The following is a 27,987-nucleotide window of genomic DNA, read 5'->3' on the forward strand; positions in this document are numbered from 1 at the left end:
TACTCACCCATGCTTGATTTGATTCGATGAACTTGAATGCAAGCAACAATTGTTCCTGTAAGATGATTACACTCAGAGTATCGTCCCATACTGTCATATTTTTGTTGTGCTTGATGAAGCAATCTCTTCCTCTCCTCTAAGAACTAGCATCTCTAGAGCATGCTCCTCTTCTCTATGTTCGGCGTCAGAAGCGTTGCCCACCTTTATCTCCTTATTTAGGGAGAAACTCATTTATTTATTTTTGACCCATAGCAATGTAGCAACACTAGTAGCCCAACCATGACACTAACTTCACCTTTGCATTGCTAGTGACAACAACCATGGTGAAGGGGGACCATCATTGATGTCGTGTATCCACGGAGTGGATCAAACCACATGAGTATAGTTAGCTTAGTGTAAGTCTCGAACTTGCAATCAATGGGTGGCACCTAGGAGCACGAGCCTCATGAGCGCCATGACCTTGTGGAGCATGGTGAGCGAGATGGAAGTGATGGCAGTGCTAGCCTCCTCAGAGTGAACAATGTTGAGGAAGGGCGACCGCACGGTGACAGGAAAAAGGATGAAGAGGCTATGGTCACAGAGGCATTGGGGGAGGCTAAGAAAAGGTGGCATAGCAACCTAAGGAAGGCAATGAGAGGGTGTTCGATCGTGACATCATCGGCTGCAGTGTGCGGGTCATAGAGGCCACGATGAATGACGAGAAGCCTTTGGCAGAGACGGGGACTTCGAGCGATAGACGAACGAGTGAGAGGAAGAAGAAAAAAGCTAAGAGTTGGGTAAAGAGAGGACCAGACAGGGGCAATAGGTTCATTTCACATGTCGCTCCACGTCAGCAGACAAGATGACGCAACACAAAGAGGTCAAAATGGCATAGGAGTAAAAATGTTTTTCTCTTAGGTGCAAAAAGCTAAAAAGACGTCGAAGAGAATGATATTTAAAGTGGGGTAAAAAGTTAATTCACACCACATTTACACAATAACGTATAATCTTATTTGCAGAAATTAGCCTCGTGAGCCCATATGTCAATGAGACACCTTATGTATTCAGTTCATTGAGTCAAGGATAACATATTTTTCCCAAACCTTTGCAAGCTCTCCACCTCTGTTCTCACCGGACACATCTTCGTCTAGATCTAGATATCTTTTTATCATAGCTTCGCTTCTGTATAGATTACGGTTGGATGTAGATCCATCCATACTGATATTAATTTCTTCTCTTGTAGGTGAGGAAGTTTTGACTTGTATGGATGAATTATTTATTTTGTTCTGTGAAGTTTTTTTTGGCTCTGTTAGCCATCAAATAAAAAAAAAACAAAAATCCTTTTCTCTAAAAACAATCCAACATTTTCTTTCTGGATTGGAGTCCAATTTGTTGTGGGTTTGTTTGCTGCACATGATCGAGTATCGATACAGATTTATTTCTTCAAAAAAGTTGGGGTTCAACTGAACACCAGGCCCCACGTTAAGTCCGTCACTCAAATCTTTCTACTATTTTTTATTGTTTTTTGAAAATAGATGTTTTAAATATGACATGGTCTCCTATATTTATCTTTGATCACTATTTTTTTAAATATGTGTAAAGAAAAATAAAATTATAAAATTATGATAATATTTTTACGACAACTGTACACATATGAATATTTTAAAAGTTAACTGTTCTCTTTTACTTGTCATTAGGGCATCGACACTGTCTCTAACAAACACATTTAACCATTACTTTTGACAAATACCTCCTGATAAAAGTTAATAAAAATTAGATAAGGTTAAAGTATTTTTTATGGCAAACTCATTACTATTGTTTCAATATATCAAATCGTAATAGTTTTGTATATATTAGTGGTTAATTTTTTTTAAATTTAACTATATATTTTAGGATAATATTTATTTAAGAAGAGAGGTAGGAGATCGAATATTGTCCAAAACTTAAGTATTAGAGGAATGCATATTTAGGATAAGATCTGTCCTGTCGATCACCACATGTCGCCATCCACCGGCCGGCGCTCTCGGTCTCGGCTTCCGCCTTCCGCACGCGTCGCCTATCCACCGTGAGGGATCGCCGGGCGAGGCGAGCCTTCGTCTACCGCAGCTCCTCCATCGACGGCAACAGAGTACGTCAGCTTCGCTCTTTTTTTTGGGGGGGGGGGGGGGGGGGGTTGTTGCGCCGCCGGCCACCTCTGGCGGCCGCCAGCGCTCGGGGTGATAGATCCGCCAGAACGCCGGGGGCGAGGGGGCGGGGGCGGTGTTGCGCCGCCGGGAACCTCTGGCAGCCGCCAGAGCTCGCCGGGGTAGTAGATCCGCCCCTGTTTGGAAATCTATTGAATTCGTGCTGCCGTTTGATGGCATTGCTATTGTTGCCGATGATGATAATCCAGATGGCCGCTCCAAATGGTCCTGCTGCTTCTCCGACGGTCATGTACCCCATCTGCGTTACTGGAGCGTTCCCGCAGCAAGCTGGGGATGATCAGGCTCAGGGCCCTGGGATATATGCCATACAGCAGAATCAATTAGCGGCGGCGATGGGAATGGGATGCTATGCTCCAACTACACTGGTGCCACTCACTTACAAGATCCCAACGTAAGCTGCTACCTTCTGGTACTGAACAATCTGTCACATATGCCAATTTCTGTTTATTTGGTGACCTTGCGGATGCTCCGCATTCCATCGTGGCAATCAACGTAACTCAATCAATGTGAGCCATATGTGATCATGAAGGCCGTGCTGTTGAAAGCCTTGGTCTTTGACACTTTATGGTGGCAGTGTGGAACTAGATAGAGGGTTTGCAAGATCTATGTTGACCGTTGAGATCCTGGTGCTTATTTTATTGTCTTCGGTAGAGGTTTTCTGAACAAAAGCATGCGCAGAAATAGCAGTACACAATACAATGTTATGATTAAGGATGACAATAACTTCCGATCTTTGTTAAATTACGCGTCCCTTTTAGGGTCTGTTATTGTGCTAGTGGCAAGCCAGATATCCATGAAAGAGTGAACTGACTTTGGCTAGTGCTTCTTTATTGATGAATTTCTTACTCATGCTGCTGTTTTTATTCATGAACCAACTTTGCCTAGTGATCAACTCACTGAACTCAGGAACTTGGTTTGTAGGAAAAAATCTTTCTGTTGCGGTAAGAGATCATACACAAGCTGAAGAACTTTGATCCTATCTTATTTATCTAGACTCTAGAGACATTGTAACTTGGATAACCTAAGTGCTACTTTTGATGATGGATGGAACTACAAAGAATATTTAGACTCGATTAGAGATGTGAGCAGTTCCTGAATGCCAGTGTCTATGCAGTTTGCTACTATGTTTGCTTGCCTTTTCATGTTGATTTGTCCATCGGCAATATCTGGGACCAGTGCAAAGCATTATGAATTCATGACCTTCCCAATTCTTTGCTTATTTCTGTCCTGTGCTTAAAGGGAAAGTGTCGGTGTGCCGGCTGGTGAAGAGCATGGACAGGATGCTAGGCAGCAAAATGGTCCTCAAAGACAAGTTGTCGTGAGGAGGTTTCACTTCGCTTTTCAGCTTGACCTGGCCCTGATCATCAAGTTAGCAGCAGTGGTCTTTCTGTTTAGCCAGGAAGGATCAAAACAAAGGCTGTTCCTTCTCATATTGTTTGCCTCGTTGATTTACTTGTGAGTACTTTGCTTACTTCTTCTCCAACATACTTTTCAACTGTCCTTTTTCCACAATTTGCTCCTCATTCCGTGCCTAACCTATATTTTACTGTTATATAACCCCTGTGGCTCCATATCCTGCAGATATCAAACTGGAGCAATTACACCTTTCCTAAGATGGCTGCAGCGTGCTGGAGGTGCAGCTGCTCGTCCACCACAGGCTCCTGCTCAGGGGGAGAATCGTGCTCTTCTGGCTGCCCAGAATGATGGCGATGATCAACCCCATGGTAGTTTATCATTTACTAAACTCCATATTATGTGTGCACTATGCTTGATTGTCCATTGTATTGCAACACCAGGTTCATTTTTTCAGTCTATAATTGTTAACATTAATTTTGTGATTTTCCAATTCACTACTTTCTGCTCCTCAATGGGAGGTTCATACTGTAAAAAATGAAGGAAAAAAAATTAGCACTGATGAAGGGAACAGATGTTAAAGCTGCATATCATGTTTATTTTTTGGTTCATGAAAGGGTGTTTCATGCCTTAATAGTCAGATTGTTCCTGCTTGTCATTTGCCAAGCAGTATTAATAATTAATGTTCCTCATTTTCTAAGGAAGGATCAATGCTATAAATATTCTTACATCTAACCGCTTTCTGCTTGCTGGGGGATATCTTGCAGACCTTGCAAACCTTGACCAAGCTGCTGAGAACCAGGAACCGGGAGCTGGAGCTGGTAACGAGAACCAGCAAGGGGCGGAGGGAGAAGGAAACAGGCGCAATTGGCTTGGAGGCATCTTGAAAGAGATCCAGCTGGTTGTTGTAGGATTTGTTGCGTCGCTTCTTCCTGGTTTTCAGCACAATGACTAGGCCTCGTCTCTTCACTGCGGAATAAGTTATTGGCAGTGTAACTAACTATTGGTATATATGGAGAAAAGAAACAATCATATAAAGGGGCTCAGAGACAACAACTGAATGCGTTGTAGCTGTTGATATTGTTTTATTTTACGTGCTCTTGTTCTCGTTGAATGTTTCATTTCATGTGTTACACAAACCGGTTGAATCAATCCTGCAGTTACTGGCAGCTCGTATGTTAAAACTAGCCAAACGCCTCATCAGAAGAAACGAACTGTAATTTGCGTTGCAGAATGGGGGTTGGGGGGGGGGGGGGGATTGCTTCACCCGAGCACAGAATCTGTTTTCTGTTGTAAAAATATCAGAAGCCTGAAAAGGATGCAGGAGATTCTTCTGGACTGAAATCATGATCCATAGTGTGTGCGTCACATCCCGGATGACAAGGATGCAACCTTATACTAATAGAACACTAGCAGAAGATCCATGTCAGAGTGAAATACAGCAATTATTCATCAACACATCTTTCTAGGATGCTTTTGTCGATATATCAACTCTTAGTTTAAGTGTGCAAACAAAATATTAGCACCAAGAGAATAGAGATTTTCTCTTTGTTTGTTCCTTTGGTTTGAAGGCTAATGACATGCTTTCAAATATAACACCTCGAACAGCAGGGGGATAAATTGATAAAAAAAATCCCTATTCTCTATGCTCGTTTATTTTTTTCCTTCCCGAGTTACTTGGAGAACGGATCTCAATGTTGCACGCTCAGTTGTCCCATTCTCTTTGCACAGCTTCACTTGCAGATAGTATATGTTCCTTGGTAAGGCTGTGCTAGGTCTTTCTTGCATGCTTGACAACTCAAGGAAGCATGTACCTACCAATGAACCACCGACCAAAAATTCATCTTGTGTGTACAGTGTCCATGGTAGCCTATAACTTGATGTTCATCAATAAAAAACATGTTAATTAAATCATTTTTGGGCAATGTGGTGTTCTGTGTGAATGAAAATACAATTATGAGATCTTGAGCACTAGACCTGCAAATTTATGCATTTACAGTTCATTTTCCAAGCCTTAATCTGTTCAAACAGCAGTGGATGATACCGATACAACATAAGCCTAATGGTAATACTTCCGTCCTTATAGTATAGTCCATGCCCACTATACCTGCAAATTTATGCATTTACAGTCTTCATTTTCCAAGCCTTAATCTGTTCAAACAGCAGTGGATGATACCGATACAACATAAGCTTAATGGTGATACTTCTGTCCTTTTATTATAGTCCACGCCCTGCAAAATAATGTAATATCTAATGAGTGATTGATCACAATTAAGAGCAAGTACAAGTATTAACTGATATATATCCTGCGCTGCATGATTTTTAAGTGTAGTGTTACATGATTGTGCCTGTCTTACAGCATACAGGAGTTGCTCCACAGAAACTATGTTGAAATGCTGAAATGGCACCAGAGGCTAATTGCTCACCTGTAGAGCTGCTCCATTAGAACTATTAAAGCAACTTGGTGGTTCAAAACTAGTGAAGACAGCTTAATTGTTGCATCTGCACGATCTCGCACTCGTACCCCAAGACCATATGGGCCACCAATACAAAATGTGAGCCTTGATGATCCCTATAAGGTTTGAGGAACATTATTGAGAGAAATGTTATTCCAAGTATCTCTAGCTGTCCGTTAAAAAAAATATGTCTCCAGCAGCTTTATACTTGAGATGCCAAACTGGGAGTCATGGAAGTTTTAATCACAATAATGATGAGTAAAGGATATTTAGATGATGAACAAAGTTGCAGAGCATACTGTGTTGCCAGCATCTCCAATCAAATCAGCTATCTGCTCAGATATGACATCCTTCCCGTTTTCATCTAACACAACAACCTAGCCATACATGGTAACATCAGACACCAAAAAAGCCATATGAAGGTAGGATAGAAGGCACTGAAAACATACAAAATCTTCAGGTTTGAGTTGCTGCATCACAGCTGTGTCTTCTGCTTCAACTTGAACCTTAACATCACTGAAGAAAGCATTAAAGGTCAGTATCAAGATCACAAGTGGGCAAAGTAGTATTTTTGTTGTAGACACCATAAGAAGTTCCCCTTTTTAGTTATGTTAAGTTTGATATTACTAGTTGAAAGCCAGTCTACCAATCTCAGGAACAATGTCACCATACAAGAACACAGTATATTGATACCTAGATATGCACGCAACAGTTCAAGATAGGCTCTATTGATGTATTGACAATCATGTTCAAAGAATCATGTAACGATATCACACCTCGTAAGTTTTGGGTTGGACCTGATGAGTGTGTCCTCAAAATCGCAGTAGTAACCGAGCTTCTCCTTGTATTCTTCAACAAGAAGCTGAGTTCCTTGAGACCTCTTCTTGCCGACCGTTAACAAGCGCATAGGCATTACTCTCTGTAAACATGGACATGCAGACATAAAAATCACAAACTTGTCAAACACATTTGGCCATCATTTTGGCTACACGAATTAAAACTTGAGCACAAGCTCTTCACTTCACAAGACACCTTTCTGGGAGCATTCTCCTTCTGCTCTTGCCTTGTTCAGTTAAATGCTACTAGCAAAGTTAAATCACCAAGTCTAGTGCGAACAAGCAGACTACTTTTTCTTGAGGAGAAATGAACTGAATGAATCGATAGTAGTTAGAGCAGGTCAATGTGTGCATTCCTTACCACAGGTTGTCCCGAGTATTTGGATCTCCCGCCTGCATCCAAAGGAAAAGTAGGAACTATCAAGGTCAGAAACCAGAATCCTTGGCGAGTCAGAAGGATAATTAAGGATAGTAGAAACGGATAATTAAGGACAGTAAGTACATAATTTAGAGAGAGAAAATACCAAGAGATAAGAACTCGAGTAGCAGCAAAAGGAAATGGAGACACTGAGACGGAGAGTGATTCGAAGTCTTACCAGGAGGAGGAGGCGCGGGCGCGCCTCGGTTCTTGCTGAGGGAGTGCTGAGGCCCGCATATGCACCTCCACGGCGAGACTGCCATCGCAGAGACGAGGAGGGAAACTGGGGGAGCCTCGCGAGGTCGTGGGGGGCGCACCCGCCGGCGTACCGTCTCGGTGAGAAGGCGTACCGCCGGCGTCTTTAGCCCCAGCGACTCAACAGAATACGCCACTGCCAGTCGAAAGCGTAATCTTGCAACAAGTGTGTGTAGCCCAACCTTCTGTATGGTGCAAAGGAAAAATCTCCAAAGTCTCCAACCGACTAAGCCTTTGCTTCAACAGGAGTACGCTTCAAGCCCCATCTGAAGAACTGGAAGATCCCACAGGAATTCTACTGTTTCCAACAAAATCATCCTAGGAAATTCCTATGTTCCAAACATGCCCTCAATTGATACAACGTATTGGTTCATCGTACTGGTATATCAGAATCCGTGTCCATACAGATTCATCATCATAAGGATGTTTCAACCAACCAGTTTTTCAACCATTCGATTACAGAAAAAAGTTGTTCAATCAAACGATTCGAAGTATCAAAGTAGCCATAAGTCAGAAAACCATCATCATGGTACAAAACCAACGAATGCTCCACGCATTGTCGTTCACAAATGGCCAGGCGATGTTCTTCAGGTTGCATTATGCAGAAAACTGCTGCCCAAATTGACTTCTGAATTTTACATGTGATGGAAATTCTGAATACACTATTGTAGAGACGACCATATCAGTGCCATCCCTTGTGGTCTTCAAGCACATGCAATGGTGCATACGGGCCTTTCCCTTCTACCCTCGTCTAAGGAATACAAAAAGCGAGCCTCTAGATCCTTTTCCTAGCCTGATCTTCTCATCGACATAAGTGATCTCGAGCTTGACCTCACTCTCGCCACCGTACTGGAATCCCAAGGAGCCTACCTTCAATTCTGGAGCCTCAAAGATGACCTGAATCCACTTACTATCCAATGCATTCAGCTTACCTGCATTACCAACACAGAAAGAACACCGACAAAATCAACTACAGGATTACAAGCAACTGGCCCATTGTGCATAATCTTAACAAAATGATTTGACCAACAACGTCAATCTACCTTTCAGAGATACTGCACCCTCAATACCAAAGACAGAGAATGACACCTTGTTCCTGACGGTGTCAGGGGATTCCACCACCTGAATCATTTCATCCGTCTTGAATATCAGGCGGCCTAGAGGCGTCCGGTAAAGTCCTCCTGGGGAGGTCGGTACCGAGCAATACACAACTTCCCATTCTGGTCAATAGGGGAATCATGAAAAGCAATTGAGTCAGGATGGCACAAAGCATGGATAAAGATCCAACACTGTGCTATCAACAACAGATATGAAATGCTGCACATGTACAGGCGTACAGCTCATTAGCTTATGCTCCAATTGCTGCAACCTGAAAGCTTCGCGTATTGTTGGTTGCAAGATTTGCTCTTTACAGTTTGACAAGTGTCTGACAGTGGCACAGCACCAGATGGAAATAGGATTTGGCATACCAAGCATGGACTGATTTTACCTCCAAATATAAGTGGGGACTTGACGGGCTCGTCTATGCAGTACTTCCCCAGCTGCAGCGCGACACCAGCCACCTCCTGATGCCCATCTTTAGGCAGCAACACTCCTCGGTCAGTTCCTTTCACCTGTTGTTATCACGCTGAGAAATCGCATTTAGCATTCCAACGGAGTTCTAAACTTGTAACTGCACGAGTCTGAGACACAACAACAGGAGCACAAGGGCAAAAATGATAGCTTGTCCCCAAGAAATCGAGGTTACTATCAAGAAGCTAAATAATTAAGGCTACCGCATGGTATGAAACACGAGCATTTGATAGTTTCTCTGGCTACACGTACGAATGCTAAGCAAGATTGCATAAGCAAGCAGCAACTAGGAATCAGGGAATAGACCAAGAAGCAGGAAATTAACTGGTGTCAGTGTTACCTTGGAGAGGATGGAGTCCACGAGCACCGGCGGAGCCCGGACACCGGGGGTGGCGGGTAGGGAGCACCGTACGGACGGGAGCGGCCGGCGGAGCGGCCGGTGGAGAGGAGCTAGAGGGGGAGTGGTGGAGAAGAGGCGGAGGCTAGGGGAGGCAGCCGCAGCGGAAGCGGACATTTTCTTATGGCCTTTCGTGGGGAGATAGCTGGAGCTCGTCCCTCTCATATTTCTATTTCTTTTTTAAAACAAAACTAGCAAAGTGTTTCACGTTAAGAGCTAATTAGTCTCCCTGTAATATATTGTTACGATAATATTTAATTAAAAATAAGTATTTTTAACTTTTTTAATGAGGTTTCTGTTAGTTAATTACAAAACGTATAACATTAGAAGAAGAGATAAAATTATATTAGTGGAAGAGAAAAAATTTTATATTCCAAACTTGTACCAAATTGTATACATGCATTGGCTCGATTCATTTAAGATTTGATCAATTATCAAAATTATACATCAGGTGTAGACAGTCTAATCAAAATCAGAATAAATTTACCTTGTTTGTGTATTATACCTTGTCTACTGCCTGTTTGATGTGATGATCTTGAGGTATACGATGCTTCTTAATCTATTATCTTAGTAATAATTTTGAATTATTTTCATTATTTTTATTATTAAATTTAGCTATTGATGAACTGTACTTTTTATGGACTCTTTATTTAAATACTGGATCTTTATAATACTTTTTTTTCTAAGACTAGTTGATATGGATCCTTCTTTTCAATTCTAACCCTATTTACAATTATTATTAATTATTTTATTTGGACTCTTTATAGATATTTTGCTTCACAAATCGTATAGAAATCATTATTTTTATTCTGAATTTTAGCTATTGATTAATTATATTTTACATAGACTCTTTATTTAGGTATTTAATTTTTATAATACTTTTTTCCCTAAGACTATATTTGATATGGACCTTTCTTTTTTCTATTCTAACCTCAATTTCAATTAGTATTTATTTTATTTTATTTGAACTCTTTATTTAGATATGTGCTTCACAAACCGTATAGAAATCGAACTGCTAATTTTTTATATTTTTAATTCCGAATTTATCTAATTATTAATCGTATTTGATATAGACACTTTGGTTAAATCTAAACCGTTACATGTTTATAACAATGTGTGATTTAGACTATTTTTTTTAGATTAATATGATAATTTTGTGATCTTAAAAGCGAAGGTAGTAGCCCTTTTTTCTCTTTAAATATTAAGATAATAAATTCCTGTGAGGTTTATGACCCCCCTTTTTTTGTGCTGGAGCTACAGCGCGTAAAATATACATTTTTTATTTTGCAAAACACGACAAATTTTCCCCAGTGGACAATAACACATGATTTGAAAATTTTGATGAGCTAATTATCCTCACTAAAATTTCACTTGGAATTTTGCCGCTCAGTCCCAGACGAGTGACAAATTATTTCCATCCGAGTTGGGTTGAACACCGCCGAACGTGGTTGCGCTGCCACCACCGGCCGCCCCACGGTGCCGCACCGGTTCAGACAACAGCGACTTCCCTGGCGTGCGCGCGGGGCACCAGCGGCGGCTAAGGCAGTAGGCCGTGAAGCGCAACCGAGCGAGCAGCCGAGCGGCACCAATGACTGAATCCCACTAGAATAGCTCACTGAACAGCGCTTTGGCCGTTGGAACAGATAAAATCAGGAGAGCTTTGCGACAGCTAATGGATGAATCAAGAACAGCTCACCAGGATCCCATCTAATGGATCTTCCTTGTTACAATAAGCTCGATATACATGGCAAAAATCTGCAGCTAAAAATCAGGAGAGAATTACACGAGCCTAAAGGAGTGGCGACGGCCCGTCGTGGTTATCTAAATTCCGAACCCCCCCCCCCCTGTTGCTGCAGCGAAACCCTTCCCCTCCCCTATCTCTATGCCCAGCTACTGTTAATCAATTTGCTGTTCTCCAATGTACAAAGACTTCTATAACGAAAAACTTCCTGTATATTCCTGTGGTGTCTCCGATATCGGGAACTCAAAAAAGTGTGTAATTAGAGAATAAGTTCATGAGATTGTTTATGGATTCAGGGTAGAACTTCCTCGCAAACAAGTAGCACGGCCTCTTCACTCCATTCCATAAGCAAGGGTTCTGGGTAACCACTTTCTGCAGAAACAAGCGTATTAGTGCCTTTTATCCATCGCTAAGAGAAAAAAGAGGGAGGAAGGGAGGGAGAGAGGAACCTTGTTATCACTTGTGACATGGTAGCTCATGTCAATTGACTGCAGCAAACATCAAAGGATTCAAAGTTAGAAGCATGCTATGGACAAAGGACTACCTGAAAATAAACATAAGATAAACATACAAACACATACTGTTATGTTCTTCAGAAGCTCGTAAGTGACATCCTTTGCCCGATAGGCTTTTGGATGCCATTTTCCTTCAGACCAGTCAACATGAGTCACAGACCAGCTAGCAATTCCATCTGGGTCCATCATCTGATTGATACAAATGCAAAATTGCACTATCAGCAGTGCAGCAGTGGTTATTACAGATAATGATAAATTTCAGTATCTAAAAGGTCATTGTGTACTGACATGGAATAGCGTTGGCAGATAATGCTCATCAGCGTAGCAGTTGCGACCGTCTTCCATCCCAGGCTACAAAGAGAACAGCAAGGCAACATCGAATATGTTATATGGATACAAATACATGCTACATAGCATACAGTACAGGGTTGCCAAGTCCGTTGTGGTAGACCAAAGAAAAAAGCTGCAGTAAATCCATCAACGGTAACTTGTAAATTAGTTTAAAAAAACAAGAACGCAATGGAAAAAAACTAGAGGATCAATACAAGGCCACAGCTGTTTTTTAGATCAAAATTTTGTCCTGTGCGGATGGATGAGACATACATGATATTTCCTTGGTACAAAAGACAAACTAAGTGCAAACTAAAGGAAATAGATAGTTAAATAACACATTATATCATCCAATGACAAACATTAGGCTATCAAGAAATGCGTATGGTGGATGTAGTGGTATGGCATCCTGAATTTGAGCAAAACTACATGATAATTAAGGAATCAAAACAGAAATGTGGCCTAGGTATATAGTGCATCTAATGGGCCTATTTGGTTGAGCTAAGGCTTTTCCAAAAGATGCTTATATAAAAGCTGCTTTTGAATTAGCTTTTGATACGGATAAAATGTATAATATATGTAATACTCCTCAGAATATTATCCCTCAGAAGCTACAAAAGCTCTTCCATACCAGCTTCTGGCTTTTAGTAATAATGCCAGCTTTTGCTTCTCAGAAGCCATTTCTAGAAGCTGATTGTTTGGTTCAGCTTTCTACTTCTGAGTAGCAAAAGCCAGCAGAAGCTGAACCAAATAGGGCCTAACAAATCTCATGAGGTGATTTTGTGCCGCAACAGGACAAAAATATATTTGACTCCTATACTGCATAAAGAAAAGAGTAATAAAAGACAGCATCTTACCCTGCAATGAAGTTTGAACTTATTGTAGTACAGATTGTCTGCAATAATCATCAACGCATGTTGACGCTTGACTGAGAACCACTGCAATAGTTACAAGTCAAAATACACTCTTTCATCAGAATGACTGTTGATTGAAAAAAATATAAGCAAACTGCTGTGCAGTATAAAACCATGTGAAGCAATCCATTTAGGGTTTAAAGTTCAGACACAAATTGATGTTTTTAAGAATTTCCTGCATAGAAAATTCCAAAAGTTTCACATCAACTTTGTATGTGAATGTATAAGAGAGGATTGTAAAAGCTTACTTGTGAACCCTTCCTGAAGTCACTCTCTCTAACCTCCGGTAACATATTATGTGAATATCTAAAATTTCCATGTGGTCCAGGATCATAAAAGCTGACCAAGAAAACAAATGATGACGTAAATTGAAGGAATACTGACCAACTCTAATAATATTACCGAGACACTGATATGTATGAAAATACAAGTGTAAGAAATTCTACTGAAATATCAAACAATATCATTCAATGTTAAAGACAGTTTAAGAGCTAGAGAGTAAAAAAACAAATGATTGTTAGAGATGATTTTGAGAGAAAGAAATTGTTTACCAGTCAATAAAACTGAGATTTGTTCCCAGCAGGTAGTCATACACATAGTCAAAATTATGTAAAGGTACACAGCTGCAACCACACACAAGAGTTGAGATCTGGAAGAATAAATCATGAAAGAAAATGGGATGAAAGCAAACCAGGATATGGACCTGTCAGATAGTAACACAAAATGCTGATTGTCAATGTCTCCTAGAGCATTTGCCAACAACCTCCTCTCTGCATCAACCATAGAAATTTTACCCCAGGTTACCTGCAGTAAGAATAAGAACATTGCAATTATCTTTTAAGGTTTCCTTTAGCTTCCGAACACTGTGGCCATATGAGTTCTATATAACAATATTAACAATCAACGGAGCATAGGAGAGAAATTTGTCAAAAACATAATGCTGAAATTAATCTGCATTTTTTCATATAGCTAGCTCTTCAAGTGAAATTAAAGTTGTACACTTACAATATCATTACCTTTTCACTGTGTATGTCTCGCCCAATAAACAAGGTACTGACATGTTCTGGCTTCTCCCTTGAGGCGTGAACATATATGGTATATCCTCCCTCATGGCCCTGCAGAAACAACAGCGCGATAGGGAGAAACAAACTTTGAGCAACAGATGATGACACAGGGGATTATGATATCCCTTCGAAGATGGATAGGCCTTGGCAATACCCTTATTGTGCCTTTAAAGAAAATGCTCAGGAAGTACCATTATAGCTCTTACAATATGAAGTTATGAGAAATGATCCTAAATACTAATGCAACAGTCAAAAAATTGCACAATCAAAAGTATTCACATAGCATTATAAGAACAATCACTTCAGGCTAATATTAACTATGTAGAGCACTTCGAAGAAGAACAGACTCGAATCAAGACCAAACAATCCAGTTCTACATCTTACTTATAAGCTTCAATAATTGAGCCCTTCAAATGTTTAAATTCTTATTGTAGAAGTACCAGTTTTGTTTTATGTTTCAATCTCAGAGGTAGTTTAACTGAAACCCTATTTTTTACTTGGACACAATATAACATATGCAAAGGTCAATAACAAAGGTTACAGTATGGCAAAGAAAATTGACAAAATGCATGAATCTACCAAGAGAACAAACAAGGGATATGTACCTCAAAGAATTTATCCCATAATCTTTCAAATGGTAATGTCCCCGGGGTCAAGAACATGAAAGCTATTTTCGACCTCCTGGATCGAACAGGAGGTGCTGTTAGGATCTGTCTGAAAACAACACGCGAGGCCCTCTCTTCTTCAGTCAATTCCCTGGCATGTTCCGCAGGAAGCCAATCCCTCATTGGAGATGTGTAATGTGGGGGAGGGTAGAGATATGCCCAGACTACTGCAATGGAGATAAAAGCTGCAACAACAAGTAGCCACACGCGTCTTTTTGCAGAAGTTCTCTGGCGAGGAAGTGGAATAACCTTCATATCCTTGATGCCTAACTGCCAAAATTTGATGCACCTTCATCTATTTAACCTTCACAATGAAGGCCCAACCTTCATTACTCTCAGCCTTCACCAGACTTAGTGAAATGGCTTCTGGCAGATAATCAAGTCCGTCTGCAAAAGTATAACAGTTTGGTTGATCAAAATGCCATTGTCTGCTTAAGATCCGTTGATATAACAAATGTGGGAGCTGATTGTCCAATGCGCAGGAACTCACTAAAAATACATATGGCAAGAAGCCAAGAACAAAATTTTCGAGATCATATACCTCCCCAAATCCACAAGGACGAACGCAGTTTTAGGTGCTACTTATGCCAGCATAAGTTTTCTGAATTCTCGATCCATGACAGTATAAAGAAAGTGCCCAGAATAAAATGGAATTCGTGGTGTTTCTTTCCATCAGGGACAAAAGGCTGATTTCGTTTTAACAGAAAAAGAAATTGATCTAAACAAGTTGGCACCGCCGCGTGAAGAGAAAACCCCTCGAATCAAACAAAAAACTTACTCAGGGATTTTCCGCCGATGAACAAACGAAACAATCAAACAAAGGCACCACGCGATAACCCAAAGCTGACGGTCTAGAACGTTGGCACGTTCTCACCCCTAAATGCACAGAACCCACTGCTCCCAAACAAACGAAACCAATCGCATCCAAGAACCCACCCCGCCACACGCCGATGACAGCACGTTCCATCCACAGGAAGAATGAGCTCTAATCAAACGACAGGAAAGGCGAGAAGCTCGCACCTGGATGGAGCCCGCCCGCCCGCCCCGCGCAAGATCCGAACCAACAAAAGCGCCAAGGGCTTTGCCGGAAAGGCGCGGGTGTATATGTACAAAATACTCGCGCGAAAGGGGCCAAATCGGGGAGGCACAGCGCGCGCCGCGGGAGAGTGGCAGGGAATCAGGAATCAAATCTGCGAGCGACGAATCCGTCGGTTGGTTTATATACGCTGGGAAGGGGACGCGGCCGGCGGCTGCGACCCGCGACGAGTAAACGGAAAGGGAGCTAGACGAAACGAGGAAAGAGACGAAGCAGTCTTATTTATTTTTATTTGTTTTCTTTTGTTTGATAATAACCGGCTGTTGGCTCTTGCGCAGGAAGCAAGTTAAAGTTTAGTCACGTTTAAAAAAATTAGCTTTCGTTTGATTAAGATTAAAAATCTAACCGTGCTTTGTCCGTCAATTTTTTCTATTTAATCATATTTATCATGCTAGATAGTTTTATGATAGTCTTGTTAATGAGCATGTGCGAGTCTTACGTACGTAGTTTTATTTACGGTGTGATGTTGTTATATCATGTTTTTAGTTTATCAGTTTCTATTTATAAATCTATTTAAAAATTAAATTAAATCTGAAAATACGTATTTATCCAACACGATCTGCGACTTGCGTAGACGATAAGCATCCGCTTGGTTTTGACAGGAACTGGTCGGTTCGGCAACCGATCGATGCCCGTCGTAATCGACTGGAGCACCCGGCGATTCGCAGCCCAACAGCTTCCTCCACCGCGCGCGCGACGGCAGCGGAGCGAGACCGCTCGCCGAGTCGGATCTCAGGCGTAGAACGAATTCAAAGAACCACCTCGCGGAGGAAAACACGGCTGTCCCATCGTTGTTACGTCATCACACCAGCGAGGCCTGCGCGGCGGCCCGCTTCAGAGGTGGAAGAGGCCAGTTCAGAACTCCACAAAACCAGATGATATACACCGTACGTGTCAAACAAGGAAGAGAACATGCGATCGCCGTGTGCCTATCGGCTCTCGGTCTACACGCAGAGCTGCCGGTATCTGAAACTGAATGGCATGGAAGAGCTTGCGTCCGATGGGTTGGAATTAACTGCCCAGGAAGGAAGAAGCTTGAAACCTTCCATTGTTCGGCTTCGACATCCGGGAGAAACAGCTGCAGCAAAAAAAAAAGAGAAGCTTTCCGATTATTCAGAGATCAAAATCGCGCCCAGCACAGCGCAGAATTAGCTGTTTCAGGTTTCCAGGCTCACAGGTTCTGAAGACAACGCGTCAACATGTTCTGTTATGGGTTTGGTCAACAGTGCCAGGAGGATGATGTATGACAGGCCCCAGAAAGTTGACAAGTTTGTAAAATTCTACGCACCAGTTCATTCATTACCTTGTGATGGCTAAGTGGTTGAGAGACTCACAACTACATGTCGGCTCTGCGCTTGTGCTTGCGGTTCGAAGGTCCGCTCCTACCGCTGCCCTGCGTTGCCTGAATTTTCTTGCTGAAGAGTAGCAGTACGCCAGAACCACAAGGGCAACGAGTAGGTCAAGGGAATGCCATTTCATGCCAAAACTGCAGTATCAATGGTCAAATACTAGGAAGCTCCAGGTGCAAGCTGACTGACCAGAAAGCGGCTGACAAAATCTTGTAGATGGAGAACATCGGCAGCACAAACAAAGCGGATGCCTGCAATGCAACCGGGCGACGCACCGGTGAGTTTCGGAGCAACGGCAAATTTGAGCGGCGCAGGTCGAGCTACCAGGGAGCTTACCGTGGCCCATGCCAGCCTATCAGTTGAAAGCGGTTTCAGCAGCTCGTTGTCGTCCATGTAGTGCTTGACTCCTCTCTGAACCTGCACAGCACTGGTAATGAATTCTGGGATCCATGAAGGGAAAACCAGTAGAAGCCTACAAGGCTGTACCTGACGATGGTATACGCTTGTCGACGCAACAAGCCTTCTCCAAATGGATGTTACGGGCATCAAGTAAGGTTCAAGAACCACACTTGCTCTAGACAGATGAGGTTCGGATGCTGCAACAATCTGGGTGATGTACGGTTGGGTGAACTTCTTGGATTCCTAGAGGAGTAACATGATTCAGTTTCAGAATAAGACATCAGTAGGTCAACCACGCAATGCGATGAGAAGGATGCTATGCTATGCATCAGCACCTGCCAATGATGATACGAAGATTCTTTTGCCTTGATCATACATGGTTGCATAGCGTCTCTGCAGACTCTGTATGCTGCGGTACTCTTGGTAGCCACTGCCGATACATATGACGCGGTAGTATTCCAAAGTGAGTTGATATGTACTTTGGCGATAGGAACCAATTTCTTCAAGGTAAAAGAAAACATTATGAGTCAGAGAATCCATGAAAATGTGAAGGGAAGTGTTTCAGTTCAACAGAAGAAATGCCTTTTTTCCTTATTGTCGTGAAACATGACTATGCATGTCATTGCATGGCCTGAACCTAATCCATGACAATGCAGATTGCGAACTAGTAGATGGTGTCAAATACAAAAGTGGAAATAATCAATTTTTAAGATTTTTAACATGGAATTTACATGAGAATATATGCCTCCCTTTTTGAGGAAAAAAAGAAAGAGAAATACTATGTCTGCAAGAACCTACATTTTGTATGGTCTGCAAGTGTGGCTCCATTAATTGACGAGCATATGACAATTTCTCAGCAACCTATCCAATTGACAAAACAAGTGAACAGTGCATTTAGAAACATTTTCCCTAGGAATTGCCTCAACAGAAAAAAAAAAAACACTCCAGGAATCATCGTTATTAATTTAATAGGAAAAAACCAACCTTTTGAATCGGAGGATCAAATACAGGTTTCCCATGGACATGCCATTTGGCAGATGCTAAATCCTGAAAATGCATAAAATAAAACCAAATTGAAGTTGACAGCTACTGGAACACATCTAATTCAATGAGGACGCCTAAACTGACAACGTACAACATGCACTGCGAGCCAATGTGGAAGCCACATTCCATGAACCTGAAAACAAACCGTAATGCGTTCAGGAATATAGTAATGGAAACATCATGCTATCATTTCACAATAGCATAACATTGTAAGGAACCAAAGAGTGTGTATCAGACTTCCTAAATAAAACTAAACAGTTCTGATACCTTTTCCAATTCTTCAGCCTTCGATTTTTCTTCTTTTTCCAATTCAGCAAGTTCATCCTGAGCAAATCACATTAAGCATGGAACTAAAATATAATTCTTGGAGAGTTCTTTTAATCATTCTTCTTGTGTACCAACCTGTGCATGCTGAAGTTTGCCTTCGAGCTCCCGAAGTTTCTTCCTCTGCTCAATATTGGTCTTCTCAACCTGGAAATGATGTAATTTGTGTTATAAAATTTGTGACAATCAAACACTACATCATATTAGAACATGTACTTACACTCTCCAACTTGCACCTAAGTTCATGCGAGGTTTCCTCAGCTTCCGTAGCCCGGACTTCTAATGACTCCCCTTTCCGAACTTGATCTTCCAAATCACTACCCAGCCTCTCAATCTGTTCGTATCCTACATTACTCAATTTGCATTTTGGGTGCAACATCAATTATCAAAAAATGTGCTTCTCTTACCTGCTTCTGAAGCGCTGCGTTATGTTTGCTTGCCTTCATCACTGATTCATCGTCAGCCACATTCACCTTCTAATTCAACAGCAAACAGAAGAAAATTAAGGTCACGAGATATCTCACAAACAAAAGAGAATACATGGGAGTAACTATGAATATTTGAATTTAAGGAGAGCCGGGTTTAAACCCATGACAGCAAGTACGGATGGTGAGCGCACCCCCCCCCCCCCCTCTCCCCACCACCGGATCTCACCCCGAGTCCGGCGTCCACCCCATCCCTGCCGCCGCTGCCTCCGCCTACTCTGCTTGCTCCCTCATTTTGGCCTGGTGCTTTGAGCTCGGGTCGGACGAAGGAGCGGCAGTGGCTCATGACACTCCTGTCTCTGCGTCCTCTTCGTCCGCTCGGTCTCCCTCCGTTCTGCCATGCCTTGCCGTCCCAGCACCATCCGCTGTTCGTCTTTCAACGGATCATAAGGGGAAGGCCGTCCTGCGCATGACAAGTGTTGGATCCATCTCCAACCACGTTCCTTCCGCCGGTTTCATGGCAACCGCTAGGAGAGCTCGGCTAGCCCTGCCTTTGCCCGGTGCACGCCCAACCTCCAGACCGCAGTTGGACTCGCTGTGCAGTGCCGAGGATGACGGATGGACCCTAGTCTCTAGCCATCGTCAGGGTCGGAGGACGAAGATGGGAGGTGGTCGACAGCCCTCTCCGCCGCCCAAGCGAAGCTTACCTTAGACGGGCGTTGTCTCAATTGCCTTTCCACGTCGCACTGCCGGGTGGATTGCCGGCTGCCCCCCAGGTGCTTTCCGGACGTCGCCGTCAAGTTCCTAGCTTTTCGTCCAACGGTTCCACGCCGGTGGGCTCGGACGCGATGGGCGCTACGTCGGGGCACTCTCCCGGATCTATGCCTTCTAGGTCACTGGCTTTCGGGCCTACCCCGCCCGGCTCCCCTACGGCATCTACGGCTATCCCATCTCCGCCTGGCCTGCAGCAGCGTGGAATTTAGACCTCCGGCCATCTGTCTTCTGCCGTTGAGGTCGTTGTCCCAACATCCTCTCACGCTGCGCCTCGACGCATCGTTCATTCGTTCCATGATCCGAGGCCTTCTCTGCGGAGGAAGGTGAGCTTCGTTGGGCACTCTTGGCTTACGCCGACCGTGCACGCCAGGGACTCCCGGCTACGCAGCTCTCCAATTGTCTCTCGGGCGCCCTGACTATATAGGTGGAGGGGTTCAGCATCAAGACCTTCAGCCCAACTTCATCACCGTGTGCAGATCTCAGTCGGTTCGCGACGCCATTGTCAGCGGACATCATTTGGTTCTTCCGGCCTTGGACACGGTTGGCGAGCGCGTGCGTTGGGATCCTGGCTTACAGGGTGGTGATCGCCCTAGGTGGGGTTCCTCTGCACACCTGGTCGGTTTCCACCGCTCAGCACATCCTCGGCGACTTATGCTGGGTCGAGCGACTGGAGGTTCCGGCCAACTTGGCGGATAGGGCGGATCTCGCCGTTCTACGGCCGTTGCTTGGTGCGATCAGCCGCAAAGCTTTCTCGCCAGCGTTGTTATGGAGGTGATCGCACTGAACGGTGTTGTTTGTTACGATGACCCTAGCTTCCAGCAGCTGTTCGGTAATCTTCCGTCATACATCATGGAGAAACGCACTCTGCGCTACAACATCTTCATCTGCCTACTCTCTCTGGCCGAGTTCCGAGCGCCTTCATCCTCGAGCAGCGACGACTCCGTTCCTTCCGACGACGGGAATGGTGAATTCGACGGTAGGCTCGCCCGTGGCATGGGCCGTTCTGGACTACCTACGGGAAGGCGGCTCTCTATCCTGCCTTTATTGGATCCGGCATGGGGTGCCGCCTTGCAGGAACGGGCCTTTTCTTGTGGCGTTCGTTGGGCGGCCGGTGTCCTTCCTCCTTCGACTTCGATGGTGGTTCCCTTCGGATCCGTCCAGGTCTCGTCTCCCGAGGCACCATGTTTGGTGCCCCCGCTAGGCTCAGAGGAGCCCATGCCGCGCTTGCTCACCTTGCGGCGCTCCTCTGACAAAGCTGCTCGACCCCGCGGCGGATTCCTTCCCTGCCCATGGCATTTCCTCGCTTAGGGACTTTGACCCTATGATTGAGGAGGGCCTCCCCAAGAACGTTTGGCAGGACGCGCCCAGGACCTGCCAATGCGCGCCCGACACATAAAGTTGGTGTACTCAAGGCGTCGTCGGTTTCCCGGGGACAGAGCGTGTTTTGAGCAGGTTGAGGATGCGGGCGCTGTAGTGGTCACCAGCACTCTTGCCACCTGCCTGTTGGAGGACCATCCATCTCCAAGGCTCGGGCTATGGCCCTCCTCTCTTTCTGCTTCGCGCAGCCTAGCATCGCGTCAAAGTGCGCTGCTAAGAAGCCACACCTGTTGTCGGACGGCAAGCAGGAGCCCGCGTGATGGCCGTCGCCATGGCGTTGCCGTCCGTGCCAACACCGTGTCCAACATCACGTCTCCAGGGGACCAGTCTCCTGGGACTCCTCTGTGCTCTCCTTCCTTTAAGGTCTCACCAGGGAGATTTCGGCTCCCTTCGCGATGACTCCTGGCAAGTTCCCTCCAGTGGCTGCTTCGGTCAGGGTCCCCAGGAGGAGCGTCCGCCTGGCATCTTAGTCTAGGCTCTCTACCGTCTGTCCGTCCAAGCGTGGAGAGGTCCTACTTATAAGCCGGCTTGGTCTCATCAAGGACGAAGAGACCATTTCACCACAACTTCACCAAGCCTACGTCCGGATCTTCAAGCGACCCTTATCTGAATAGCACATCCAAGCCATTTGGGAGCTCTTCCCTGGCCAGGGCCTCATTTCCGGGGCATCCCCACCCACCTCTGAGGCATGAGCGACACCGTCTGCTCTGGTTGTTTATTTGGATGAATAACTTCAATAGATAACTTCAACATTCTTAGTTGGAATGTCCGCGGTCTCAATTGTGAGGCTCGCCAGCTTGTTGGCAGGTCTGTGGTCATGGATCATAATGCGTTGGTGGTTTGTTTGTTGGAGACGAAGCTGGACAACATCATCCCTTACCTAGTTAACGAGATTTGTGGCCCTACCATTTCTGGGTATTCCTTTTTGCTTGCGGCCAGCACCCGGGGCGGCGTGCTTGTTGCGTGTCGTCGGCTGCTATCCTTAACTTATGTCCAAGTCGATCATTTCTCCATCTCCGTCTCCATCTCCTCTCAAGAGGACGGCAGTTTCTTCCTGACGGCTATCTATGGGCCTAATGATGTAAGTAGCCGCAACATTTTTCTTGCTGAGTTCTCCGCAGTCCGTTCGCTGCTTCCGGGACCGTGGTTGGTAATCAGAGATTTCAACATGATCGCCTCCACAGAAGATAAGAACAATGCGAACATTAACAGGTGTTCAATTGCTTGGTTTCACCGTTTTATTAGCAACCACGAACTACATGATTTACACCTTTTTGGGCAACGTTACACCTGGTCTAACAAACGGTCTTCTTCGACCCTTGTGCGACTTGACCGGGCCCTGGAATCCTCGGATTGGGACGCCGCTTTCCCTGAATGTTTCTTTCTAGCTTTGCCTTCAGAGTGTTCGAACCATTGACCCATACTACTTTCGACTGTGGTGCATACCCGTTGGAGGCGTCGGTTCCATTTTGAGGTTTTTTGGGTCCGGATGCCGGGCTTCCTAGAGGATGTTCAAAAAGGTTGGGTGATGTTGCCTGATGAATTATCCAAGCCCCCCTTCTTGCGGTTGCATTTATTGCTCAAGCGCGTGGCCAAGGAACTCCAACGCTGGAGCAGCTCAACTATTGGCAACATGAGAGAGCAGTTGCTTATCGCTCGAGATGTCGTCATTCGCTTGGAGACCACCCAGGAAAGACGTGTTCTCACGTTAGCAGGGTCAGAGCTTCGCAAAAGGCTCAAGATGCTCTGCCTAGGACTGGCCTCCCTCGAGCGTACGATTGTGAGGAATCGGTCGATAGCTGCTTGGCTGCGTGATGGAGGCGTTGATACCAGACTCTTCCACTTTTTTGCCAAGCATCGTGTGCACAACAACTCAATCACCTCGCTCTCAGTGTTGTTCGCCCATTTCAACTCCATCATGAGGACTGCTCGTTCCAAGGACTTCACCATAAACCTACAGGATCTTAGCATTCTCCCCCTCGACCTGAGCTCGTTGGACACACCTTTCAGCCAGGAGGAGATCCTTGTGGCATTTAAGAGCATGCACATAAATAAGGCCCCCGACCCGGATGGTTTCATGATTGAGTTTTATCGTGCTGCCTAGCCGATCATTAAGAATGATGTCACCTTGGCCATCGACGCCTTTGCCTTAGGAGATCGTAGAGGCCGCAACTGGCTAAATGATGCACCGATCATTCTGTTGCCGAAGAAAGTGGACGCCACCACCGCAGCTGATTACCGTCCCATCAGTTTGATTCACAGTGTGGGCAAGCTCATCACTAAGGCAATGGCCCTCTGTCTTGCACCTCGACTTAACTCATGTATCTCTTCTAGTCAAAGTACTTTCATTGCCGGTTGGTGCATCCATGAGAACTACAAGTTGGTGCATTCCACTGCTAGGCTTCTCAAGAAGGTCAAACAACCAAAGGTTTTGCTCAAGCTTGACATCTCTAAGGCTTTTGACTCCATTAATTGGGCCTTCTTTCTTGAGGTTTTAGCGGCGTGGGGATTCGGCCCTCGATGGTGCAGTTGGGTGGAGGCCATCATGTGTTCTTCGTCAAATTAGATCCTCCTCAATTCCATCCATAGGCCTTCACTTGTCCATGCCAATGGCCTTCGACAACGCGACTCCCTCTCACCGTTTTTGTTCGTGATTGTCGTGGATATCCTTGCTCGTCTCCTGAATTTGGCCGGTGAGGCAACCATCCTACAACCTACAGGGCACACTTCTATTGTTCATAGTTTCTCCTTCTACGCGAACGACGTGGTTGTGTTCTTATCTCCCACTCAACGGGACATTCGAGCACACCTTGCCATCCTCAATTTCTTTGGAGCAATCTCAGGCCTCAAAACCAACCTTGCAAAATGTGTTGCCGTTCCCATCTGTTGTGGTGAGGATGACATTCACAGTGTTGTTGGTGAGCTCCCTTGAGGACTCTCATCTTTCCCAATTCAATATCTTGGAGTGCCTCTTACGGTCGGTTGTCTCCGCAAAAGCCATTTACACCCGCTGGTTGACTTGATTGCAGCTAAGTTACCTCATTGATAGGCCAAATTGATCTCTAAACCGGGTCATGCCACTTTGGTCTGGACTGTCATCTCATCAACCCCGTTGCACACAATCATCTCCATAGCGGTACCCCCCGGCTTATCAAGGGAATTGACAAGATAAGGAAGGCCTTTTTATGGGCAGGGACAAAAGAACATCTGGTGGGCGTTGTTCCCTCTCCTGGCCAAGGGTCTGCTGACCTCTCAAATACGATGGCCTCAGCATTCAAGATCTCTAGGTCGCTAGTCTCGCTCTTCGTCTAAGGTGGATCTAGTGGCAATGGTGTGAGCCTTACAAACCATGGGCCAAGCTTCCTCTGCATCACGAGAAAGAGGTGGTCGCTTTGTTCCATGTGTCAACCAGGTGGGAGGTTGGCAATGGAAATTATGTTCTCCTTTTGGTCAGACAACTGGATCAATGGGGGTTCAATCAAAGCTTCAGCGCCTGATCTATTTCTCTGTGTTGCTCCTTCTACATCGAGGAAGAGGACTATGAGTGAAGCCTTGCAAGACCGAAAATGGGTCAAAGACATTTCGGGCCCATTGTCTATCTCGGTGATTATACAGTATCTGGAGCTCTAGAGCCAACTCAAACCTGTCAACCTGACCAACGATGAGGATCGAGCGATTTGGAAATGGTCCAGTTTTGGACATTTCTCGTCCACATCGGCTTATCAGGCCATGTTTCTGGGTTCCATCCAGTTCGAAAGTGCTACTGTGTTATGGAAAACTTGGGCTCCCTCCAAGGTAAAATTCTTCGGTTGGTTGGCCCTTCATGGCCGACTTTGGATAGCGGCAAGGCAACGATAGCGTGGCCTCCAAACTGATGATTCTTGCGCTCATTGCTCGCAACTTCTAGAAACTACTGACCATCTTCTGCTCCATTGTATTTTGCCTAGGAGATATGGCAGCGGATCTTAGGAATCCATGCACCGGCATCAACGACTACGCTGTGTAATTGGTGGATTGATGTGTGAAGCCGCGTTGACAGCAAGCTTCAGCGAGGTTTAGACTCCCTGATCCTTCTCGTTTGTTGGGGGATTTGGTTATCTTGCAATGACATCACATTCAACAATTGTTGCATTTCTTCGGATTTCTTGGTGGCCCTCATTAGAGACGACATCTGCCGGTGGTGCGAAGCCAGGGCAAAGAAGTTAGGGATAACCATGCAGCGGTTACACCGCGTTGGCCCGATCACCTGACCTTAGGCATCCCTAGTTTACCTAGTTGATCTTACGCGTGTACACTTTCAGTTTGGCATGATCAGCCTGTGGCCTTTTCTTTGACCCGTCGGGTCGTCGTGTAATCTCATACTTTATTTTCTACTTAATACAAAAATAGACAGCTCCCTTGCGTATTCGGAAAAAAATCCCATAACGGCAGGAACTCAACAATCAAAACCTTGCACTCTGACACTAGAATTAGGGAAACCTATTGCTTCATAAATCTTGTGTTCTACCACTAGGTCATGTGGTTGTCCCCACAGAAACAAGATTAGGCGGCACTAATTCTTAAGTTACATGCGCTCAATTGCTAATATTACCACCCACCTTGTGTCACAATCAGTCAGTCATCTGAACCCGTTATACATGCTTCCTTGTGAAACAGTACAATGCAAACAAATTGACATGGAATCTACAGGCAAGGCTTGATGATAGTTTGTCACGTATGCACCATGCCCCTTAAAAAAATGCACTATGTCCTGGCACTGTCAAATTTGCACACCTCCAGTTCCATTGGTGTTTGAATAGAAAGATTAAAATAAGAAAAATGAGAAGACGTTTTCATCTCACCTGCGGAACTTCTAGTTTGCCTACCAATGCTGCCATCTGTGCCGTCCTCTCCCTGACAACACTCTCCAGCTGCAAGGTCTCCTCCTTCCTCCTGCTGATCTCATCCTCTAAAGCCGAAGAACTTAATTCTTTCACACAGTAAAATAACGAGGAATCAGGTAGCTCTTCCCTTGCACAGCCAAGAGAATTTAACAAGAAACAACATCTAAAAGGCCTGCTCTCACGAAGACAACAAAATTTTAGCAAATATCGCAGTATATCACATACGACCGTGAATTCAGAGTCTGGAAATCATAGCAAAATAACCACGACCAATATCATATAGAAACTAGAGATGGTACCTCTTTTCGTAACAAGAAGAAATAAAAAAAGAAGGCTAGATGATGCGGTCATGTGCTACAATAATGCCAACTAATCCACGGACGAGCAAAACGAGAACTATATACATATGAAGATGATTTACGTGAAGGCTCACCTAAAGACGCGACCTTGGATCTGAGCATCTGAACTTCCTGTTCTTGCTCGTGCGACGGAGAGACAGAGATCGCATCGCACCGGATTCGAACAAAGCATGAGCAGAGAATTACGGCAGCGATTAGAACATCGCGACTGTTTGCCATTGCTCAATTCCTCTCTCCTGATTCCTCCTTGAGTTACCACTGCTTCTATTCTTCGGATGATACCCTGCCTGCTATCCTGTTCCTCCTCCTCACGAATCTTCAGGGTCGCCCATGGGTGCCCGCTGATAGAGTTTTGCGGGAGCTGCAGGCGGAAGTAACCGGTTTTGCTTCCAAGTGTTTTCTCTGTTTGCTAATTTGGAAACCGCACTGCGTGGCCGTACACGTGGTAAGGTTGCTGCGTACACGTGGACTTTCGCTGCTTGGGGGCTGATGACACGTTGTGCGCAAGGATACGACCGATTAGACCGTGATTATGAGAATTAATTTTTGTAAGACTTCTTGTCAATTCTCGTAGGATTTTGATCTAAGCTTTTCTTTTTTTTATTCAATGGCTGCACATGTAAAGGAGAGAAGTAGAGAATACGTATCGCGTTAGGTCTACGAATCTTTAAAAAAACAGATTTTATAAAATTTACTTTCGTAATTATGACCTGGGAGAACTTCTCTCTACCACTAGAACCAAGCCTACCAAATTACGAAAAATACCAAGACCACAGTGGAGATGGTTGTATCCTCGATATATTAAGGATTAAAATTTAAATTTACTTATTATGTGTTTCATCGAGACGAAATTTATTTTAGTCGTAGACTATGTGTCGTCGATAGCAAGTCATTCTTAATAACTTTATCAATCTTTAATCTCCACAACTTTCATCTTCAATATGTTTATGTGAATAAGTATGTATACTAATATAAGTGTGCGGGTCTATATATTGCACTGGTATTTCTAAACAAGCTTCTCTCTACCACGGAAACTTGTGCAGGAATTAAATCTTTATTCAACAGGTTGAGTGTTAAATTGATACAGCAAAAAATATTTATTCAAGAGGTTGAGTGTTAAATTGATAGAGCAAAAGTGGCCCAGCGGAAAGCGGAAAGCCTAGTGTAATCTAATCTGGCCGGCGCCATCTTCCTGTCTCCCTTTATTTACGTCTCGAGCCGGAGGCCGGAGCGCCGGCCTCTGTACCTTCCGCGCCAA

The 27,987-nt window shown here is 44.4% G+C and overlaps 5 protein-coding genes across 10 annotated transcripts; 1 reads left to right on the plus strand and 4 right to left on the minus strand.

Annotated features, from left to right (window-relative positions):
- The first annotated feature begins 1,947 nt into the window (after positions 1–1,947).
- On the plus strand, positions 1,948–4,657 carry LOC133924929 (uncharacterized). 2 transcript variants are annotated; one of them, XM_062370670.1, is made up of 5 exons: positions 1,948–2,107; positions 2,372–2,574; positions 3,423–3,638; positions 3,765–3,907; positions 4,304–4,657. In XM_062370670.1, exons 2-5 carry the CDS (start codon positions 2,372–2,374, stop codon positions 4,489–4,491), a joined length of 750 nt encoding a protein of 249 aa, XP_062226654.1. In that variant the 5' UTR covers positions 1,948–2,107; the 3' UTR covers positions 4,492–4,657. The 2 variants fall into 2 exon arrangements, with proteins under 2 accessions (XP_062226654.1, XP_062226655.1); XM_062370671.1 differs by having other exon boundaries at positions 3,765–3,889.
- Positions 4,658–5,468: 811 nt separating this feature from the next.
- Positions 5,469–7,846, minus strand: LOC133924931 (putative RNA methyltransferase At5g10620). Of its 2 annotated transcripts, none has more exons than XM_062370674.1 (7): positions 7,425–7,846; positions 7,190–7,221; positions 6,790–6,911; positions 6,442–6,508; positions 6,292–6,369; positions 5,963–6,108; positions 5,469–5,767 (listed from the first exon to the last, which is right to left on the minus strand). In XM_062370674.1, exons 1-7 carry the CDS (start codon positions 7,507–7,509, stop codon positions 5,728–5,730), a joined length of 570 nt encoding a protein of 189 aa, XP_062226658.1. In that variant the 5' UTR covers positions 7,510–7,846; the 3' UTR covers positions 5,469–5,727. The 2 variants fall into 2 exon arrangements, with proteins under 2 accessions (XP_062226658.1, XP_062226657.1); XM_062370673.1 differs by having other exon boundaries at positions 6,769–6,911.
- Positions 7,847–7,986: 140 nt separating this feature from the next.
- LOC133924930 (probable plastid-lipid-associated protein 8, chloroplastic) lies at positions 7,987–9,628 on the minus strand. The gene is made up of 4 exons (XM_062370672.1): positions 9,414–9,628; positions 8,991–9,114; positions 8,545–8,721; positions 7,987–8,433 (listed from the first exon to the last, which is right to left on the minus strand). The coding sequence occupies exons 1-4, from the start codon at positions 9,585–9,587 to the stop codon at positions 8,243–8,245; spliced, it is 666 nt and encodes a 221-aa protein (XP_062226656.1). The 5' UTR covers positions 9,588–9,628; the 3' UTR covers positions 7,987–8,242.
- Positions 9,629–11,147: 1,519 nt separating this feature from the next.
- On the minus strand, positions 11,148–16,015 carry LOC133924934 (glycosyltransferase BC10-like). The gene is made up of 12 exons (XM_062370680.1): positions 15,720–16,015; positions 14,949–15,086; positions 14,640–14,866; positions 13,987–14,085; positions 13,674–13,774; positions 13,522–13,593; positions 13,219–13,309; positions 12,914–12,994; positions 12,015–12,077; positions 11,793–11,915; positions 11,661–11,699; positions 11,148–11,583 (listed from the first exon to the last, which is right to left on the minus strand). Exons 2-12 carry the CDS (start codon positions 14,992–14,994, stop codon positions 11,455–11,457), a joined length of 1,071 nt encoding a protein of 356 aa, XP_062226664.1. The 5' UTR covers positions 14,995–15,086; positions 15,720–16,015; the 3' UTR covers positions 11,148–11,454.
- A 638-nt stretch (positions 16,016–16,653) lies between these two features.
- Positions 16,654–27,124, minus strand: LOC133924933 (uncharacterized). 4 transcript variants are annotated; one of them, XM_062370677.1, is made up of 15 exons: positions 26,804–27,124; positions 26,329–26,456; positions 19,319–19,384; positions 19,132–19,245; positions 18,990–19,058; positions 18,855–18,911; positions 18,679–18,720; positions 18,528–18,590; positions 18,342–18,404; positions 17,879–18,043; positions 17,631–17,786; positions 17,481–17,561; positions 17,334–17,395; positions 17,130–17,210; positions 16,654–16,873 (listed from the first exon to the last, which is right to left on the minus strand). In XM_062370677.1, the coding sequence occupies exons 1-14, from the start codon at positions 26,946–26,948 to the stop codon at positions 17,132–17,134; spliced, it is 1,290 nt and encodes a 429-aa protein (XP_062226661.1). In that variant the 5' UTR covers positions 26,949–27,124; the 3' UTR covers positions 16,654–16,873; positions 17,130–17,131. The 4 variants fall into 4 exon arrangements, with proteins under 4 accessions (XP_062226661.1, XP_062226662.1, XP_062226659.1 ...); XM_062370678.1 differs by having other exon boundaries at positions 18,990–19,049; positions 19,319–19,387; XM_062370675.1 differs by having other exon boundaries at positions 19,319–19,387.
- Positions 27,125–27,987: the final 863 nt, after the last annotated feature.

The sequence above is a fragment of the Phragmites australis genome, chromosome 7, assembly GCF_958298935.1.
Source record: "Phragmites australis chromosome 7, lpPhrAust1.1, whole genome shotgun sequence".
Taxonomy (NCBI): Eukaryota; Viridiplantae; Streptophyta; class Magnoliopsida; order Poales; family Poaceae; genus Phragmites; species Phragmites australis.

Bases quoted from the DNA above. Each gene is read 5' to 3' on its own strand.
- LOC133924929 (XM_062370670.1), top strand. From the start codon at position 2,372: ATGGCCGCTCCAAATGGTCCTGCTGCTTCTCCGACGGTCATGTACCCC. The intron at 2,575-3,422 runs GTAAGCTGCTAC...CTGTGCTTAAAG, and splicing joins CTCACTTACAAGATCCCAAC to GGAAAGTGTCGGTGTGCCGG. The intron at 3,639-3,764 runs GTGAGTACTTTG...CATATCCTGCAG, and splicing joins TTTGCCTCGTTGATTTACTT to ATATCAAACTGGAGCAATTA.
- LOC133924931 (XM_062370673.1), bottom strand. From the start codon at position 7,509: ATGGCAGTCTCGCCGTGGAGGTGCATATGCGGGCCTCAGCACTCCCTC. The intron at 6,912-7,189 runs GTAAGGAATGCA...CCATGTTTACAG, and splicing joins AATACTCGGGACAACCTGTG to AGAGTAATGCCTATGCGCTT. The intron at 6,109-6,291 runs GTATGCTCTGCA...CAAACCTTATAG, and splicing joins TTGGAGATGCTGGCAACACA to GGATCATCAAGGCTCACATT.
- LOC133924930 (XM_062370672.1), bottom strand. From the start codon at position 9,587: ATGTCCGCTTCCGCTGCGGCTGCCTCCCCTAGCCTCCGCCTCTTCTCC. The intron at 9,115-9,413 runs GTAACACTGACA...TGATAACAACAG, and splicing joins TGGACTCCATCCTCTCCAAG to GTGAAAGGAACTGACCGAGG. The intron at 8,722-8,990 runs GTAAAATCAGTC...CCTATTGACCAG, and splicing joins GTCCCCACTTATATTTGGAG to AATGGGAAGTTGTGTATTGC.
- LOC133924934 (XM_062370680.1), bottom strand. From the start codon at position 14,994: ATGAAGGTGCATCAAATTTTGGCAGTTAGGCATCAAGGATATGAAG. The intron at 13,775-13,986 runs GTAATGATATTG...TTCTTACTGCAG, and splicing joins GAGACATACACAGTGAAAAG to GTAACCTGGGGTAAAATTTC. The intron at 11,584-11,660 runs GTTCCTCTCTCC...TTGTTTCTGCAG, and splicing joins ATGTCACAAGTGATAACAAG to AAAGTGGTTACCCAGAACCC.
- LOC133924933 (XM_062370675.1), bottom strand. From the start codon at position 26,948: ATGGCAAACAGTCGCGATGTTCTAATCGCTGCCGTAATTCTCTGCTCA. The intron at 26,457-26,803 runs GTGAGCCTTCAC...ACTGTGTGAAAG, and splicing joins ATCCAAGGTCGCGTCTTTAG to AATTAAGTTCTTCGGCTTTA. The intron at 18,405-18,527 runs GTTGGTTTTTTC...TCAATTGGATAG, and splicing joins TTGATCCTCCGATTCAAAAG to GTTGCTGAGAAATTGTCATA.